Source organism: Armigeres subalbatus, chromosome 1, assembly GCF_024139115.2.
Source record: "Armigeres subalbatus isolate Guangzhou_Male chromosome 1, GZ_Asu_2, whole genome shotgun sequence".
Lineage (NCBI taxonomy): Eukaryota > Metazoa > Arthropoda > Insecta > Diptera > Culicidae > Armigeres > Armigeres subalbatus.
In genome coordinates, this window is record NC_085139.1 from 276,461,027 (window position 1) to 276,479,571 (window position 18,545).

At 43.4% G+C, this 18,545-nt stretch overlaps 1 protein-coding gene across 1 annotated transcript in view; it reads right to left on the reverse strand.

Moving 5' to 3' along the window:
* The window catches only part of LOC134207353 (uncharacterized), a 249,529-nt gene that overhangs the window by 134,061 nt on the left and 96,923 nt on the right, over window positions 1–18,545 (reverse strand). The window contains exons 2-3 of the mRNA XM_062683072.1: window positions 10,295–10,911; window positions 531–645 (exon numbers count right to left, since the gene is read on the reverse strand). Coding sequence (XP_062539056.1) covers window positions 531–645; window positions 10,295–10,804 — 625 coding nt within the window. The 5' untranslated portion in view covers window positions 10,805–10,911. The remainder of the gene's footprint in view (window positions 1–530; window positions 646–10,294; window positions 10,912–18,545) is intronic.

Sequence of the window (18,545 nt, forward strand, 5' to 3'; positions counted from 1 at the left end):
AAATCAGTTTTCTTAAGTATTGGCAGTTTTGGCGTATATAAATAAATTTCTAGGAAAATATTCGATTTGGTGGGTCACGTACCCCATCGTGCCCCAGATTAGATCCGCCAGTGATGACTCCTATTTATTAAAAGAAGGCTAAGTAGAAAAACACGCAAAATATAGCCAAAAGTCCAAAATATATTCAGATGTTAAGAAAATTATTTTGAGCTTTTTAGTGGAATGTCTTCACTTGTCATAAGACGAGTTTATACAATCCCATTTAGAAGTCGAGTCAAGTACGAGACACTGAAGACGACCTTACTGTTGAGGTCGAAATACGTATCTGTCAAGGTACAATTAAGTGGTGAAATTAAATGAGATTGTACAAACTCGTCTTATGACAAGGGATATTCAGATGTCCAAAATACATAATTTACCCTACTTTTCTTTCATACCCCAGAATAAATCAACTGGTACCTAGGTGAGATGTATTGAATGTGTACTGTAATTTGTTGTGTGAAAAATTGAACGAAAATACTATTTGTTACCTTGAAGGTACAGTATAACTTTGCACATGATCCTGCCGAAAATGAACGTCTGCAGAACCTGCCCGGCCAGTGTGAACGGCATGCAAAATACATCAAGTAGAAGATCCGATATGGCCTGTAAAAGAAGGAAATGTTATTAAGCATCAAGTTGGGTTGTAACGAATATTAAATACGTTTCAGATATTTTTTATTTATGACTACGTCTGTGTTTTCTATACCGGCCCGGGAAAAGGCGAATAACAAACAAATAACATAATAATATCAAATTTTGCGGTTTGTTATTCAGCGATTTCATGAAAAAAGAATAGAGTCGAAAAAAAAGTTCTCCTGTTTTACTCAAAAATTGTATGAATGTTCTCTACCGAAAATAATTAGACCCGTATTTTTTGTTTCGGTCTTAGGGTGGTCGTTTTCAGAATAGGGTGGTCAAAAAAAAGATCAATGGGTAATGTTTTTAACATAACCGTGAGTAGACGTAGGACTTGTATGAACGTAACGTATTTACATTTAACTTCTAAATATCTGAAAGTCTCTTTAATAAAGACACAAAAAAAAAACTTCTAAATTTTGTATTTATGAAGTTTGATTATAGGTATTGATATTGGAAACGACAACTTCCATGCTGTGTAGAATTATTAGCAATTTGCTTATTCAAAACTTCTGGAAATAAAACTAATAATTAAATACATAATTAGAATTGCTTTGTTTCTAACTATTAGGCCCTTATTTACTCAAGCAAATGTAGGGCATTTATAGATTTCTTATTGATGATAGTATTTGATGTTTAAAAATTCTATCAAAAAAACTCAAAGGTACAGCCCAATCGGGTTGTACGCAAAGGTGACGTAGGACTACGTAGCTATTCGAAAATGATGGTATTTGCCATAATAATTTGTCTCGTTTTATTAACATTGAGCAAACTGCTCGAGGCCAACTCAATCAAGAAGTCGATTAGTTGTTTCCCAGTTGGATGGACTTTGAGTCTCTAACCGTGGAATTAACATGACTCATCGGCCGCTAAAGCCACTCGACTGGCTTTCAGTCAGGGACATCACAATCCTTACTTTTACCCACGTACGCTTGTCGCGGGCGAAAATCAAACGTTGCAAATAAATATATTTCCGTTTGGTTTCACGCCACTGCTTATTTCTCCTTTATTTCGACAATTTTTGAGGATGATGTCCTCCAAAGGCCTTTATTCAAAAGGTTGATCCGACAATCCGATATGAACTTTCTTCAAAGTGCAAAAACTCAATCGCAAATAGCAAATTTGATAGTGCATCGGAGGAGATGATGCAGTAAATTTGAATGGATGGAATCACTAACAGCAACCAAGCTACCGCCAAACCCGATCCCACCGAAACAATTCATTTCGCAATAACCTCTTTCTTATCATAAAATATTAGTCCTGAGAAGAACCATTTTTCATTTCCCAATGCGACTTTCTAATAACTAATTGCATCCAAACGCTTGCCGGCACCTTGCGTTGAAACTGTCCGACCGCCACCTGATGATTTTTCGCTCCAGCCTCCAAAATTTAGGAATAAATTTTCCGCATTGCCACTGCCACCCCACGCCTTCGTGCTGCTGTGTCCGCTTCGCTGCATTAAATGTCGAACCGCTCTTTGTGGAATCCCGATCAATATAGCTCGCGCGCGCCGAACAACAGCTTTCTTGTATTTAATAAATTAAACCCGTAAGCCCCGCCTCTTTGTGATCTAATATGGGTGTCAATGTAATGTGCACTCATAACGAATAATGAAGGGGCGGGGCTAACGGAATTACTTCATTAGATATAAGAAAGCTGCTTTTTCGGCGCGCAACTATCGATCGGGATTCCGCAACTAACAGACCGTTCGGAGAATGACAAATTCTAAGAATCCTGTGAAATTTTCTCGCAAGATTCTGTATTTGGTTATGAGATCAATCGTAAATAGCCCGAATTTGATAGCGCGTCGGAGGAGATGATGTAGTGAATTTTAATGGATGGGATCACTAACAGCAACCAAGCTACCACGCCAAACCCAATGCCACCGAAACAGTCCATTTTCGCAATTAACTCTTCCTTTTCGTAAAATGTTGGTCCTGAGAAGAACCAATTTTCTTCTCCCAATTCCCATTCCAATCACTAACTGCATCCAATCGCTTGTGTAAATTTGCAGCATTGCCAGACTGCCACCCACTTCGTGCTGCTGTGTCCGCTTCGCTGCATTGAATGTTGGACCGCCTTCTGCGCAATTCCGATCAAAATGGCTGGCGCGCGCCGAACAGCAGCTTTTTTGTATTTAATAAATTTAACCCGTAAGCCCCGCCCCTTTGTGAGCTGGTATGGTGTAAATATAATGTGCACTCATAACGAATAATGAAGGGGCGGGGCTAATAAAATTACTTCATTAGATATAAGAAAGCTGCTTTAACGGCGCGCGCGAGCCATTTCGATCGGGATTCCGCAGACACCGGACCGTTCGGAGAATGACAAATTCTTAGAATCCTGTGAAATTTTCTCGCAAGATTCTGTATTTGGTTATGAGATCAATCGTAAATAGCGAATTTGATAGCGCGTCGGAGGGAGATGATGTAGTGAATTTTAATGGATGGGATCACTAACAGCAACCAAGCTACCACGCCAAACCCAATGCCACCAGAAACAGTCCATTTTCGCAATTAACTCTTCCTTTTTGTAAAATGTTGGTCCTGAAGAACCAATTTTATTTTCCCAATTCCCATTCCAATCACTAACTGCATCAATCGCTTGTGTAAATTTGCAGCATTGCCATACTGCCACCCACTTCGTGCTGCTGTGTCCGCTTCGCTGCATCGAATGTCGGACCGCCTTCTGTGCAATTCCGATCAAAATAGCTCGCGCGCAGTAGTAGTAGTAGTAAAATTCTTCTTTATTTAATCATTTTTTTGTTCTACAATTCTTTTTTTACATGTACAGTGTTCGGCCGGCTTGGCCTCCAACTTCAATTTTAAATTTTTTATGTTTACATTGTTATTTAAGTGTTAATATGATATATCATGACGGCCTTTAGGAGGCGCAAGTGTGTTTTAAAATTTTATAACATAACTACTATGTACACTAATATTTACATTAAAATTTGATTGGAACTAGCGCCCTAATTGGAGCCTGATCCGAATACAAGCAATGGACCCAAAACTTTCTTTACACTCACCAAAGCGTTCATGTAAGGTTTTTATCCCGGCCACGGTGGACCTCGGGTGTTCTTATCCTGGGAGGGTGTTGAGGATCATCCTCAGGAATTTGTTTTGGACCCGTTGAAGTTTGAGGTGGTGGGTTTTAGCGCAGCTCTCCCAGACCGGCATGCCATATTCGATCACAGGGAGGATGATTTGCTTATTTTTCAGGGACAATGACGACCGGCGGTTGATCAAAGGGTACAGTAGTTTCAACAAGACGTTACACTTTGTCACCGTTTTGTCAACCTGTTGCCTGAAAATAAGGGTCAAGCCAAGGTAGCCGGCCTCATTGGCCCATTCCACAGTCGTGCCATTGAGGATGATTTTACAGTCCCCAGGCGGAACAAGTTTAGGGGATTTGGAGTGGGGGAAAATGATGACCTGGGTCTTCGCCGCGTTGATACAGATCTTCCAGCTGGTGAGGTACTCTGTCAGGGCATCCAGGCCTCGTTGGAGTTTTGCCACTAGCGCTCTGAGCACTCTACCGTTGTAGACGATAAATGTGTCATCTGCGAACAGAGACAGAATGCCGCCTTCTGGAGGTTCTGGCATGTCTGAGGTGAACAGATTAAAAGCTACTCTGAGGAATGCCTGCGACGATGTCATGCGCATTGGAACTCACTCCGCTGGTTGAGACCCGGAATGTCCTTGCGACAAGTAATTGTTGATGATTTTCACCAGGTAGCTGGGAAGATTGTAGCGTTGTGGTTTGTACACCAGGCCATCATGCCATACATTGTCAAATGCCTTCTCGACATCGAGTAAGGCCATGGCGGATGTTTTCGAGACAAACTTGTTCCGTCTGGGGACGTTGGTAACTCAGGTCAGTTGGTGTACAGTTGACCGACCGCGTCGGAAACCAAACTGTTCCTCGAGCAAGATGTTGAGATTTTCAGCAGACTCAACTAACCGGTGATGAATAGCTTTTCGAATAGCTTGGATAAACCTGAGAGAAGGCTGATAGGAAGATAGCTTTTAGGAAATGAAAGATCCTTCCCAGGCTCCCGAATGGGGATGACTTTCGCTGACAATGGGAAGTAACTCAGTCGGAGATACTGATTAAATATCAACGAAAGGTGCTCGAAGAACGGATGTGTTTGAGCTCGAGATTCAGAATGTTGTCGAAGCCTGGGGCCTTCATGTTTTTCAACGATTTGATATGGGCCGTCAATTCATCAGCTGAGATCTCAACTCCTCCGAGAAGTCGTTGGGAATCAAATGGATGTTGTTAGCATGCTCGTTGACGGCTGCTTCGTGTGGACTGACGATGTTCTGCCCAAGATTGTGTGAGCTGACGAAGTGACGACCTATTTCAGCGACCTTCTCTGCAGGAGTTATCAAGCGATCCTTAGAGCCATTATTGTCTAGTGGGATCAAAGGTGGAATGGGCCGAGGCTTGGATTTTAGAATGTTGGTCATTTCCAGAACGGCTTAGCATAATCTGGGAGAGTGCGGATCTTATTCGAGAAGTCGTTATTTTGAGGTCCACCATTCTGGCCTTGATAATTTTTGTGATTCGATTGCAGCGTGCCTTAAGCTCAGAGCGGTCCAGTACGCTGAAACTGCCTGCGGTGACATTCCGCAATCGAATCAAATCTTCAGTGAGTGTATCGATGTTTAAGGAGTTGCTTACCTGCCGAGCCGTCGGTACGTGTTGCTCTCGGGCCGCCGTGATCGCCTCCTCGATAGCGCACAGCTGGCGGTCGATACTTTCCGGCGTCTCCGGACGCACCTCGTAGTCGACGGTGTTATCGACGCACTGCTGGAAACGCTGCCAGTTCACTCGGTGGTAGTTCCGCCGTAACTGCTGGTGCCGATTGACCGAGGCCCAGTTCCACCACCACCGGATAGTGATCCGAACTGAGCTCCTGGTATACAACCGGCTGCGAGACGTGGTCACTCAGGTTTGTTACGTAGAGGTCGAGCGTTGCGTGGGCACCGGACCGACTCAGCCGAGTGGGGGAATCCGGGCTCAGGATCGTGTAGTGGCCTTCCCCCATGTCGTTGCTCCAGATGGTGCCGTTTCGATTGCCGCGACTGTTGCCCCAGGCTTGATGTTTGGCATTCAAGTCGCCGGCAATGATATACTGGCCTTGCCTCCGCCCCTCCGCGTCAGCTTGACGATGTCCCTCCGAAGGGCAGCCGATGATCCATCGCCGGCTTTGGCTTGCGTTGGACAGTACGCCGCGATGAGCGCGATTGTGCCGACCGAAGTGGTGATTTCGACACCGATGGCCTCGATGACACTGAGCTGGAAGCTTGGAAGCAGACGACAGTTGATGTTGTAGCGAAGAGCGATGGCCACACCACCTCCCTGGTCGGCCGGTCAGAGTCGCACGATGCGGAAGTCCGGGATGTTGATGTTCACCTCCGGTTTTAGGTGCGTTTCGGTGATGAACGCCACGTCTATTTCCTTCTCCTAAAGGAAATCCTTCAGCTCGATTGTTTTGCTCTTGAGCGAACAAACGTTTCAGTTGACCAGGCCTACCCTAGCAGCCATTTCAATGATGAACATGCCAAGTTTAAAGACCTGGTCGAATCGGGTTTTGCAGCCGCGCAGTCGAGTGGCGAGCTGCGCGAAGATCGGCATCCAGTTGCTCCGGGTGTACAGCGGGGCAGATTCTTCCAGTGGGACGGCTTCGTTCTCCGACTGCCGACGGAACCCAGGAGGGAGAAGCGGGGGCCATTCGCTGGTGGATGGTGCCGACGATGCTGGAGCTTGGACCGATGCAGCTGCCGCTGCCAGTCGCAATGCGGCTGTAGCGGTGGGGTATTGGAATCACACGACGGGGAGCCGGGATAGCTGGAAAGTTCACCTCGTTGATTACAGGAACACGGTTCTTCTTCGGAATGGTCCTGGTGGAAGCCTTCTTCCGGATTTCCAGGAACTCAGCTCGCTTTGGGCAGCCCTTTGTGGTGGCCCGATGTTTGTCGCCACAGTTGGCGCACTTGGGATCCAGCCACCTCCATTTTGTCGCACTCGTCCGTCGGATGGGGTTCGCCACACTTGTTGCAGCGCGGCTTCATGCGGCAGTTCCTGGTGCCGTGCCCGAAATTGAAGCAGTTGGTGCATTGCGTGACATCGCGGTGCACTGGCCGATATCGCTCCCCAGTCAACGACGGTGTAATTTATAACGCCAACCAGCTTCAGGTCGCTTCCAGGTAGTGGAACCGTGCTCCAGATGGATCAGGTAAAGCTGGTCGCGATATTTCCCTCGCCTTGTCGTGACGAGCGATCTTGTGGACGGCTACTGGCTTCCAGTCCGCAACTTTCAAGCTCTGCTTGGAGCTCTTCCTCCTTCATGTCGTGAAGTCCTCGCAGCAAGGCCTTGAGCGGCTTTGTGCCGGGGTGGTCATGAGTGTAGTACTCATACTTGTGGACCTCGAGGAACTCCACAACGGATTGATGATGGTCCCTGTTGGCCGGCATCACTTTCACGCCCTCGCTGCAGAGCCGAAAAGTACATTTCAGCCCCTTAGCGATCAGCTGGCGAATTTTGGTCGTAAATCCGGCGGATCGCCCTTCACAAACACGGGCGGGCACTTCTCCTTCCGCTCCGGTTTGCACCTGCGGCAGCTGCGATTGCTGCTTCTTCCTCTTTTCGGCGGATTGCCGGCGTCATCAACGAGAACACGTTGCTCTGCAAAAGCTGCTTGGAGGGTTACCCGCGCCTCCAAAGAGCAGTGCGCTTAGGCACTTTTCCAGCGACCGAATCGGCCACCGAGTCTCCCATGACGGGTCCGGGAGAAAATAATGCCAACGCGACAAGCGAAAACGTAAACAGCGAAAGAACGAGAAAAAACACTTCGAAAAAATGCGCGAGCAAAAAACACGTCCGTACGTGTTGCTGTCTCGAACTGGAATGAGGCTCGCGCGCGCCGAACAGCGCTTTCTTGTATTTAATAAATTAAACCCGTAAGCCCCGCCCCTTTGTGAGCTGATATGGTGTAAATATAATGTGCACTCATAACGATTAATGATAGAGCGGGTCAGCTCGTCAGAGTTCGAGACAGCAACACGTACGGACGTGTTTTTTGCTCGCGCATTTTTTCTAAGTGTTTTTTCTCGTTCTTTCGCTGTTTATTTCGCGTGTCGCTTGGCGTCCCGGACCATCGAGAACTCGGTATGGTGTAAAAATGCGCCGTTACCGCGATGGCGCTACCGACGGCTCGCCGAAAAAGGAAGAGCGGCAATCTTCGCTGCCAGAAGAAAGGCAATGCCCGCCGAACAACATATTCGCCGACTTTTGCTGCCAAAGACTCTGCAGAAGCGAAAGTGCGGACTGAAAGCACTGCTACCTGTCAAGGCTCCGACATGGAGGTGCGACCTGGGGAAGGAACGGAAGTGAGACCAAAATTCCAGCGAAGCCGTTCCGCAGCGATTGAACGCTAACCTGCAGGCCAGTTCGGCTTCAAAGGACCTCGAAGGTGGGAGATCCGTGGCTATTGCCTCCCAGAAGCTTATTTTCAGGAACGATGACAAGTGTAGAGCTAAAATCAGCCGGCCCATTCACAAACGGCCAGCAACATTTTCGGGCGGCAGGTTGACAATCATCAAGGCAGAACCTGTCGAGCAGCTGGGCCTGGGAGTCTCAATGCAGATCGACTGCAATAACATCGTCCTGGAATCGGCAATCATCCCATCCGGAAAAAGTTATCGACCCATCAGCCTTCTCTCAGGAATTATCAACGTTCCCACGAGACATCCGGGACAGCATCTGTCTGAAATCACCTCCGACCGATGCTTCAATAAGTGACGTCAAAAAAGTTTAAAGCCATCCGTGGAATGGGCCAGCGAAGTTTGGATCAGGCTCTCCAGTAAATTAGGGCACGGCACCTCAGAGCCTAAAGGTCAGGCCAAGTTCAACCGAGCATATGAGATTGTAGAACAGAAAATGAAACAATAAAGAAGAATTTTACTACTACTACTATGAAGGGGCGGGGCTAATGGAATTACTTCATTAGATATAAGAAAGCCGCTTTTCCGCGCGCGCGAGCTATTTCGATCGGGTTTCCACAGACAACGGACCGTTCGGAGAATGACAAATTCTAAGAATCCAATGAAACTTTCTCGAAAGATTCTGAATTTGGTTATGAGATGTTGTTTATCTAAGATGCGTGTTGTTGCGAGGCATGACAACAGAAATTTGACTCAAGATGAAGTTTCTTCATATTACCAAACATTATCTCTTGACATCTGTCTGTCCAAGCGACGTTCACTAATGGGTAGTTGCTGTAGGTAGATAGTTTTCACAAAGGTGGCGTCTTCATGGATTTTATACAAAAGAAAGTTGATCCAAAATAAACTTTCTTCAAAGTTTAAAACTCAATCGTAAATAGCGAATTTGATAGCGCGTCGGAGGGAGATGATGTAGAAAATTTTAATGGATGGGATCACTAACAGCAACCAAGCTACCACGCCAAACCCGATGCCACCGAAACAGTCCATTTTCGCAATTAACTCTTTCTTTTTATAAAATGTTGGTCCTTAGAAGAACCAATTTTCTTTTCCCAATGTTCCTTTCAACTAACTGACATCACAATTTGTAATCAATTTTCAGCATCGGCACTGGCGGTGCGGGATCGCCACAGTGCTATTTTTATAGTCAACCCTTTCTTCATATGAAATTCTGGTTCGTTGGGGTTGAATGATCTGCAGCAACACATCGAGCACCACCACCAATGCGATGGATTTTCTTTGAAAATGTTATTAGCGTCTCCGTAATGCTGTGTTTTCTCCGCTGAGATCGCTTTGATGCGTCTGCTCTGCGTAAAATCTTGTTCAAACTGAGGATTAGATCCAAACCCGCGAGTGATTGATTTTTGATGTCTGTGCTAGTGATGCATGTACGTGATTGGTTGGTTTGCATATTTTTAAACTTTTTATCAATTATCGACAATAAATAGTTAAATATCAGTGTTTTCATATTAATACAAAGAAGAGACTCATCCTTGATCGAATGGTCCAGAAAAATTTAAAATCCATCGAGAAACGGCTGAGATATTAAATTTCAAAGTCTATCATATTTTCGTGACGGTTCCCGATTTTCGCAATCGTAAAGTGTACCCCAATATAGAAAACACAGACGTAGTCCTACGTCAAAAACCGATTGATAGCTTTCCATTTTGATATTTTTTCTCTAGATTTGTAACGAAACTTGTAATAATGCTTATGAATAATGCTGAGCAAAATATGTATTTTTACATGCATGGTCAAGCCAAGTCCTACGTCCACTTCCGGTTATGTCACAGACATTACCCACTGTTAGTTTTTTTTAATAGATTTATATTGGCCCTATATCGCGGTTAGGCGTAATATAGTGCTAATGGCTACTTAGGAATTCATTAGATTCCTATGAAATCAAGAAAACCTAAAACAAGTTAGTTCATGAGCTAATCTTTTGAAAATCATGCGATATTTTGTACTCAGTGTACAAATAAAAACAGCAAATCATAAGACGCCCTATGAGTATCACAATTGTTTCTTCTGTCCTTATTTTATAAGCAAATCTTATGGCGTTCACTGATGATTTTTTCTCAGTGATACGCAAAACATTACTTACCAAATTCAGCAGGTACATATTTGTCACCGACCGCATCCTTTTATTCATCAGCGTCAGGATCACCAGCGAATTGCTTACCACCGATATCAAAAAAACAACCACATACAGCGGGATAATCAAATAGTACTGAAATGTCAAATCGTCACTAAAACGGCTACCGGCTGCCGTCGCACTGGAATTATCTCCCACGCTGGACGCCGTTTTCCCAACGGTAGTTTCCCCGGCCCAATCGCTTACGAAAGATGGCAAATTCACGGCGATGCTCGAATTGCTGTGGATTGTCAGCACGGATGTTGTGTAGTTGCCGGCATTGGGAAACAGGGATGACAGATCCGCCATGTTGGGTGGGAGCTGAGTTGGGCCGTAGGAAAAATTATGGTGAGGCATTAGCTGCTCGATCATGTATTTCATCTTCAAGAAACGCTCATACTGCGTGAGCGGGCTGGATGTCGTTGTCGGTGGAGGTGATTTTAACTCCACGCCGTATACGAAGGGGATCTCTGTCGTCATTATTCTGACTAAGGATTGAGCCGGGCCGGTCGATTTTGAATGGATCGGATGGTATGATTTGTAATCTCTCTGATACCGGTTTGCTTCTGTGACTGCCAGTTGCGAACCTGTTAATGAAATTGAAATAAATCTAATTCAGATGATGTGTTTTACTATGCAACGCGAGACATAAAACGAACAGGCACGTATTGAAGGAGAAAGATTTCAGCATCTGATAAGATTTCTTGCTGATTCGAAGCAGTTTATTTCTGTTCGGCAGTGTATCGGGCACGAGCCGAGATTATGAACAAACTGATTTAATTCATCATCAACCGCTCAGTGGTCTTACCGAAAATGTTATGAACAGATGAAAAAGTTGTAACCCACGATATCCCTTATTTGGTAGTAACCGTTTATCCTAGTAACCATGTTTAGAGGTAGTAAACGGAATAATAAAACTTTTCATTAGTTCTTCAAACTACATCCAATACGGACGTGTTTTCTTTAACTCTCAAGTGAAAATATTGAGCCATTAGTTCCTATTTAGGGAACATTTAGTCATTGGCTTTTGACATAGGATTGCGTCCTTCGGGGAGATAGGAGGGTCATTCTGCAGATTCAAATTTGAGACCGTCACGAAAAGTAGTCAGGAAATATCCAGTTTTCCGCGAGCGGTAATGGCCAGCTTGCCTACGGGTTAGTCTCTGATTTAACGTTTGTGGAAGTCAATTCCACCCAACGTTCGAGCATTTTGATCAATGTGGTATATAAGAAGGGTTGAATTTACTTAATCGGCACCTTTTTATATGCCACATTGGTCAGAACGCTCGGAGCGGTGGGTGCAGTTGACCTCCAGAAATATCAAAACAGAGACTAACCCGCAGGCAAGCTGGCCATTACCGCTCGCGGAAAACTGGATGGGCTAATAACTCAACCGATTTTGAAGATTTTGATATTGAACTTCCCAGCTAATAAAAACGAGCAATGGGTAATGTTTTCAACATAACCGCGAGTAGACGTAGGACTTGTATAAACGTAACGTATTTACATTTAACTTCTTACTTTTGCATCTATGGAGTTTGATTATAGGTATTGATATTGGAAACGACTACTTCCATGCTTTGTAGAATTATTAGCAATTTGTTTATTCAAAACCTCTGGAAATAAAACTAATAATTAAATACTTTGTTTCTAACTATTAAGCCCTTATTTACTCTAGCAAATGAAGGTCATTTATATATTTTTTATTAATGATAGTATTTGAAGTTTAAAAAATCTATTTATAAAATTTTCAGACCTGTGCAAAATGTGCTAATTTAGGGGAACTGTCCCGTTTTCCAAACAAAGAAATACAGCACCAATTTCGTTGCTTCTTTTTGGTAACATGCGTGCTTACTGCTGAAAAACTAACAGTGGGTAATGTCTGTGACATAACCGGAAGTGGACGTAGGACTTGGCTTGACCATGCATGTGAAAATACATATTTTGCTCAGCATTATTCATAAGCATTATTACACGTTTCGTTACCAATCTAGAGAAAAAATATCAAAATGGAAAGCTATCAATCGGTTTATTATCTAATGTTGGTTTTTTGACGTAGGACTTACGTCTCTCTTTACTATACCGGGTGTCATTTCAAAATTTCTAAATCGGCCGCGTTACGCTGTGTTGAAAGATTTCAAACGTTAATAGCTTTTACCCTAGTGAACAGATTTCTGCAGTTAACCCCTCAATCGACAGCTTTCAAGTATGCCTTTCATATTAATGCTTGATAATATCCGAAAACTTGTTTCAATAGGCCTAAACTGTTTTCAAAGCAAAGCATTGAATTCACGAAAACCTATAATATGGGTACCGCATCATTCTTGCATCATTCCATTACCACGTTCTGATTGGTGCAGACGTCAACGAATGAGCTCACGCTAGGTCTGCTAAGAAGGCATAAAATAGCGCAGCGCGAATTTTTCCTCTCAATCTGACCGAAACAGGCAAAGCAATAACAGCATCGCATCGTCGGAATTTTTGAACGGTTGCATCATCGTCTCAGCCACGCATTCGCAAACCTAAGCCTTTTTAAGAGCAAGGCAGAATCGTCAGCATTCTCAGGTCAGCATCATCGGCATTTTCAGCCCGGCATTGTCGAGAAGCCAACAGTAAGTGCGGCACGGCGGTGTGTGACGATAGAGTGTCGACGACAACACTACTGATCAAGTTTTCTCGGCCGATGGCAGCAGCGGTTAAGCGTTTGGTATTCCTGCAGACATTCCTGTCACTGTTTTGAGTCTAAATATTTCAATTTAAAATTTGATTTATTTGTTGATGTGAATAGGTAAATAGCTACTGAATTTTGTGTAACTTTCAAACGTTGGTATAAAGCTTTTGAATATTCTTGGTTAACGTGATTTTGTGTTTCAGCAAATATACTCTATTACCACTATTACCACTCTAGCTAATTTGAAGAGTTTCCTCTTGAGCGGTTCAACTGGGAGTTTATGATTGTTTAAAACATTATGAATCGATGTCTGTAGCAGTAGCGTCGCGGTATCACAAAAGACAAGCAATGTTGTGAAGAGACATTGCAAGGGGTGCTTAAACGTATAATTCAATGTGCAGCATAACATGTCAAATTTTTGTGCTAGAAATCATCACATGATCCCATTTTGGAATCTTAGTTTAAAAATGAAATGTTGAAAAATGTAATTAAAATTTTCAAAAAATGTAAAATTAGTGTAATATTTGCAATTATCGCACCCCTGGCAATCATTTTTAGGCGTTAGTCATCTTTGGTAACCCAAGATGGTGTGAATGTGCTGTCTGTTGCCCAATATATGGGGATTCTCGCAGTGGACCATGTTGTTAATGAACTATATATGTGACAAATCATTTTTGCTTGGTTGGTCAACGTAAAGGTAGAACCAACAAATGTTTTGCGATGTATTCATCAAAGAGGTGGAACATCGGCTTAAGTTGCAATGCTGTAATGAAGAAATCATTCGCTTTATTGATCAATGTAAAGGTGTAGCCATCAGCTGATTTATAATGGTATTATTCATCGAAAAGGCGGAGCTTCGGCGGATTTCCTATGCTATAGTTCATCTTTTTTTGGCAATAATGGCATTGAAAATACTTCGAATGTCCCATATATAATTATTTTGATAGTGAACTCTTTTATTCATTAGTTATTATTTAGAAAATAATAATTTTGAAATGTTTTGTCACTTTAATTACCCACGACTAGCAGTGAGCAAACGATTGTCAATGGTCTTATTCATCAAAGGGGCGGAGCTTCGGCTAGAGTTCTGATATAATGATAAAATCATGGCTCACGCGAGTTTAGTTCCTCGATTCATACCAGTTCGAGACAGCAACACGTATGGACGTGTTTTTTGCTCGCGCATTTTGACGTAGGACTTACGTCTCTCTTTACTATACCGGGTGTCATTCCAAAATATTCAAATCGACCGCGTTACGCTGTGTTGAAAGATTTTAAACGTTAATAGCGTTCGTCTCAATGGACGAATTTCTGCGGTGAGCCCCTCAATCGACAGATTTCAAGTATGCCTTTCATGTCCATGCTTGATAAGACCCGAAAAACTTGTTTCAATAGGCATGAAACTGTTTTCAATGAAAAACATCGAGATCAAGGGAACCTATAAATAAGGGTACCGCATAATTCTTGCATCATTCCATTACCACGTTCTGATTGGTGCAGACACCAGCGAATGAGCGCCGCTGGGTCTGCCGAGAAGCCATAAAATAGCGCAACGCGATTTTTTCCTTTCATTTTGACCGGGACAAGCGAAGCAACCGCATCATCGATCACACCTTTTAGCAGGGAATGAAGTCTGCACCGACCGCTTTTTCGGCTCGACACCATCGAAGCCACCATCATCAGCTGAAACCTAGCCAGTACAGCAGCAGTCCACCCTCCAGACCCGACAAAGCAACAATGCTGAGCAGATACCGGCAGCAGCAGCAGAGTCGAGCCGAGACCGGCCGGCATCGGTGATGAGCCGAGACGGGCTGAAGAAAAGCAACATGATGCAGCATGTATGTCCAAAAAACAAACGGTTCTTCAGAGAGCCAATGATAGAGATCAATATCAAAGCTTTCAATACCCTTCGGGATAGAAATTGTACTTGGGTGCCAAATCCAATATTCTAGTGATAAAATTTTATGCGTGATTTTCATAAATAGCGTCAAAACTAACAGTGGATAATTTTTCTGATTTAACCGCGAAGTGGACGAAGGACTTCGCTTGACCATGCCAAAAAAAACATAAGATGTCCAAATCTCTCACATAATATTTGGATAATTGGGTTAAAAAAAACGCCGATAACAGCTCAAACATTAATAAACTATCAATCGATTTTTCATCAAATGTTGGATTTTTTGGCATTGATCAAGAAATATCTAGATAAACATTGTTTGATACTGACCGCACACAAAGCGAACATGACTGAATGATCGTCCCATGTTACCAATTCTAAATCTTATCACCCGAAATCTCATGTCCGGGTGTTTCCTTCCATCTACTACTAACAATGTTGTCTCAGAAAAGAACACGTACTTCCCACCTGAACTGCAATTCTAAGCTCGCTTGCCCGGCTTATTGGCCTGTATCTAGCGAAAAGTCCCGTTAGGAAATAGACGCCAGCAGCGAGCAACAAGCGTAAAAAAGAAGAAGCCCTTCTCGAACACGTTGATGATGATGACGCTTTGGCTGACAAAGAAGCGGGATACAAGACACTGGCTGATTGGACCACCAATTGGGAAGCAGAGAAGATACAAAATAAGTAGGGGTGGTGGAAATTCGCGATTTCGCGGAAGCCGCGAAATCCGCGAAATTTGATGTTAGCCGCGAAATTTAAACATTTTCGCGGAAAACCACGAAATTAACCTTTCCTGTCAATAATTTTATTCCATTCTATTGCCTCAGTAGATTCCTTGACCTAGTCAATACCAACTCGACAATCAACGCATTTTTTGGCAACTCGATTTTTGTTTTTAAAGTGCAGAGTCCGAAATTGGTAAAATGTTGAGCCAAAAGTAAACTGCAGAACAACTTTGTTTTTCTCTCAAATTGTAAAAATAGTTAGAGACTTTAAAAAGTATGGATTCTTTAGGAAAGTTAGAAATGCTCAAAGGGTTACTACCGAATTCACATGACCTGCAATGCTCACATTATGGGATTGATCGGCGAAGTTTGGAGAAAAAAGTTTCCCAACGTTGATCGTCTCGTGGCATGTTTCAAATCTATCTGGCATGTTTCTAATCCTCTTTCCGTTTTCCTCAGCACTTCAAAATAGCGGTGAAATATCTGTCTATTCCTGGAAACTCGGTAGATGCTGAACGTAGTGTCTGCCAGTACAATTTAATCAACACTTCCCAGCGCCAAAAGTTAACGGGAAAAAAATTGGCTTTTGACCAGTAATGCAAAGAAATAATTTAAAAAAATATTTGAAATTAATAAACGCAACAATTTAAATAAATATGGAACCTACATTGTCTATTTTATTTTTTGTACCAAAATATGATTTACCGCGAATTTTCAGATTTTCTGAATTGGCTGTTCGCGAAATTATAAAAATTTTGCCGCGAATTTACACCACCCCTAAAAATAAGGTATAAAAGAAAAGTGCATTCGCTCGCAGAGCATTCAGTCTTTTTTATACCACCACTAGAAATTCGCGGTTATTTGAAAAGATCGTTTTCTTACTTTTGGACTTAGCTGAAGCAAACAGCTTTTTCAAGGCTCTAAGAGTTAAAAATAATGTTCTCCTTCAGTCGCTATCGCACGGATTAGGAGGCCCTACATCCCCTGCTGGGCCAACTTGTGACTTATTTCAGGCAGTCCTTCAGTGGGAAGGTTGCCACTGTTGAGGCTAATATTCCGTGAGCGGACAGATACTTCCTGAATTGTTTTTGATGATTCTTGTTCGAGGTAGATTTGATTTCTGTGTCGGTTTGATGAGAAGATTTTGCCAAGGAATGGTATGCAACGCCGATTATTTATCCAAAACAGTTGATGTGAGAAATTTGGACATATTATGTATCTTAAAGGCATGGTCAAGTCAAGTCCTACGTCCACTTAGCGGTTATGTCACAGACATTACCCACTGTTCGTTTTTCGAAGTGTTTTTTTCTCGTTCTTTCGCTGTTTACGTTTTCGCTTGTCGCGTTGGCGTTATTTTCTCCCGGACCCGTCATGGGAGACTCGGTGGCCGATTCGGTCGCTGGAAAAGTGCCTAAGCGCACTGCTCTTGGAGGCGCGGGTAACCCCTCCAAGCAGCTTTTGCAGAGCAACGTGTTCTCGCCGTTGCCGCTTGATGACGCCGGCAATCCGCCGAAAAAGAGGAAGAAGCAGCAATCGCAGCTGCCGCAGGTGCAACCGGAGCGGAAGGAGAAGTGCCCGCCCGTGTTTGTGAAGGGCGATCCGCCGGATTTACGCCCAAAAATTCGCCAGCTGATCGCTAAGGGGCTGAAATGTACTTTTCGGCTCTGCAGCGAGGGCGTGAAAGTGATGCCGGCCAACAGGGACCATCATCAATCCGTCGTGGAGTTCCTCGAGGTCCACAAGTATGAGTACTACACTCATGACCACCCCGGCACGAAGCCGCTCAAGGCTTTGCTGCGAGGACTTCACGACATGAAGGAGGAAGAGCTCCAAGCAGAGCTTGAAAGTTGCGGACTGAAGCCAGTAGCCGTCCACAAGATCGCTCGTCACGACAAGGCGAGGAAATATCGCGACCAGCTTTACTTGATCCATCTGGAGAACGGCTCCACTACCTGGAAGGATTGTTGGCGTTATAAATTATAAGCATATGCGGTATTTCGAAAAATTTCGTTTCAGGTGGTTCGAAACGAAATTCCGCGGAATTTCGCGGAATTTGAGCAAGGCGAAATCTGATTTCTTGATTTCGTTTCGTTTCGTAAAATTGCAAAAATTTCGCTAGAAAAAACTAGCTTCTAACGAAATTTAACGGAATTCCGCGGAATTTCGAAACAAATTTTAACTTGAACCAGACTTTATATTATCAAAAATTTTGGCTGCGCCGCTGAACAAAATCGGTCTTCAGTGTTTCCAAGATTCAAATTTAAGTTTGGTGATATTTTTATACTATTAGCACAATATGAATGCGGAATCGATCGTGGGACGGTAGCTAGTCCGGGAGAACGCGAAGTGAAAAAATCTACCTCGCGTTGCAGAAATTTGTTTAACCAGTGTGCAAGCGAGCGTATTGATGCTAATCACGCCAGCTAGGGTTGGAGAACGCGAAGTGATAAAACTAATGTCTGCATCGAAGAGCACAAAGTTATTTAGTGCGGAATCGATAGTGTTGTAAAAGCTTATTAAACGAAGCACATTGATCTTGCGTTAGATTGATTAGAAACACAGTTTTCGTCTTCTTGTTTTCAAAATAACTTCGTTTACAATAAATATTTAGTCGTTTACCAAGGGGCTTCACATGAATTACCTTCTCAACTAACTAACGATTCCTTTCCCGTAGCGCTCAGGGAGATGCAGAGCATTCCTCGGTCTCTTATAACAATGAGTGTCAAACTAGTTTTCCGCTCCTAATCCTTAATTGACATTAAGGAGCATCGTTAGGTATTGGTCAAGAATTGGAAACTCCGAAGCAAGTATACAATGAAAATAACTTTTGACGTAGGACTTACGTCTCTCTTTACTATACCGGGTGTCATTTCAAAATTTCTAAATCGGCCGCGTTACGCTGTGTTGAAAGATTTCAAACGTTAA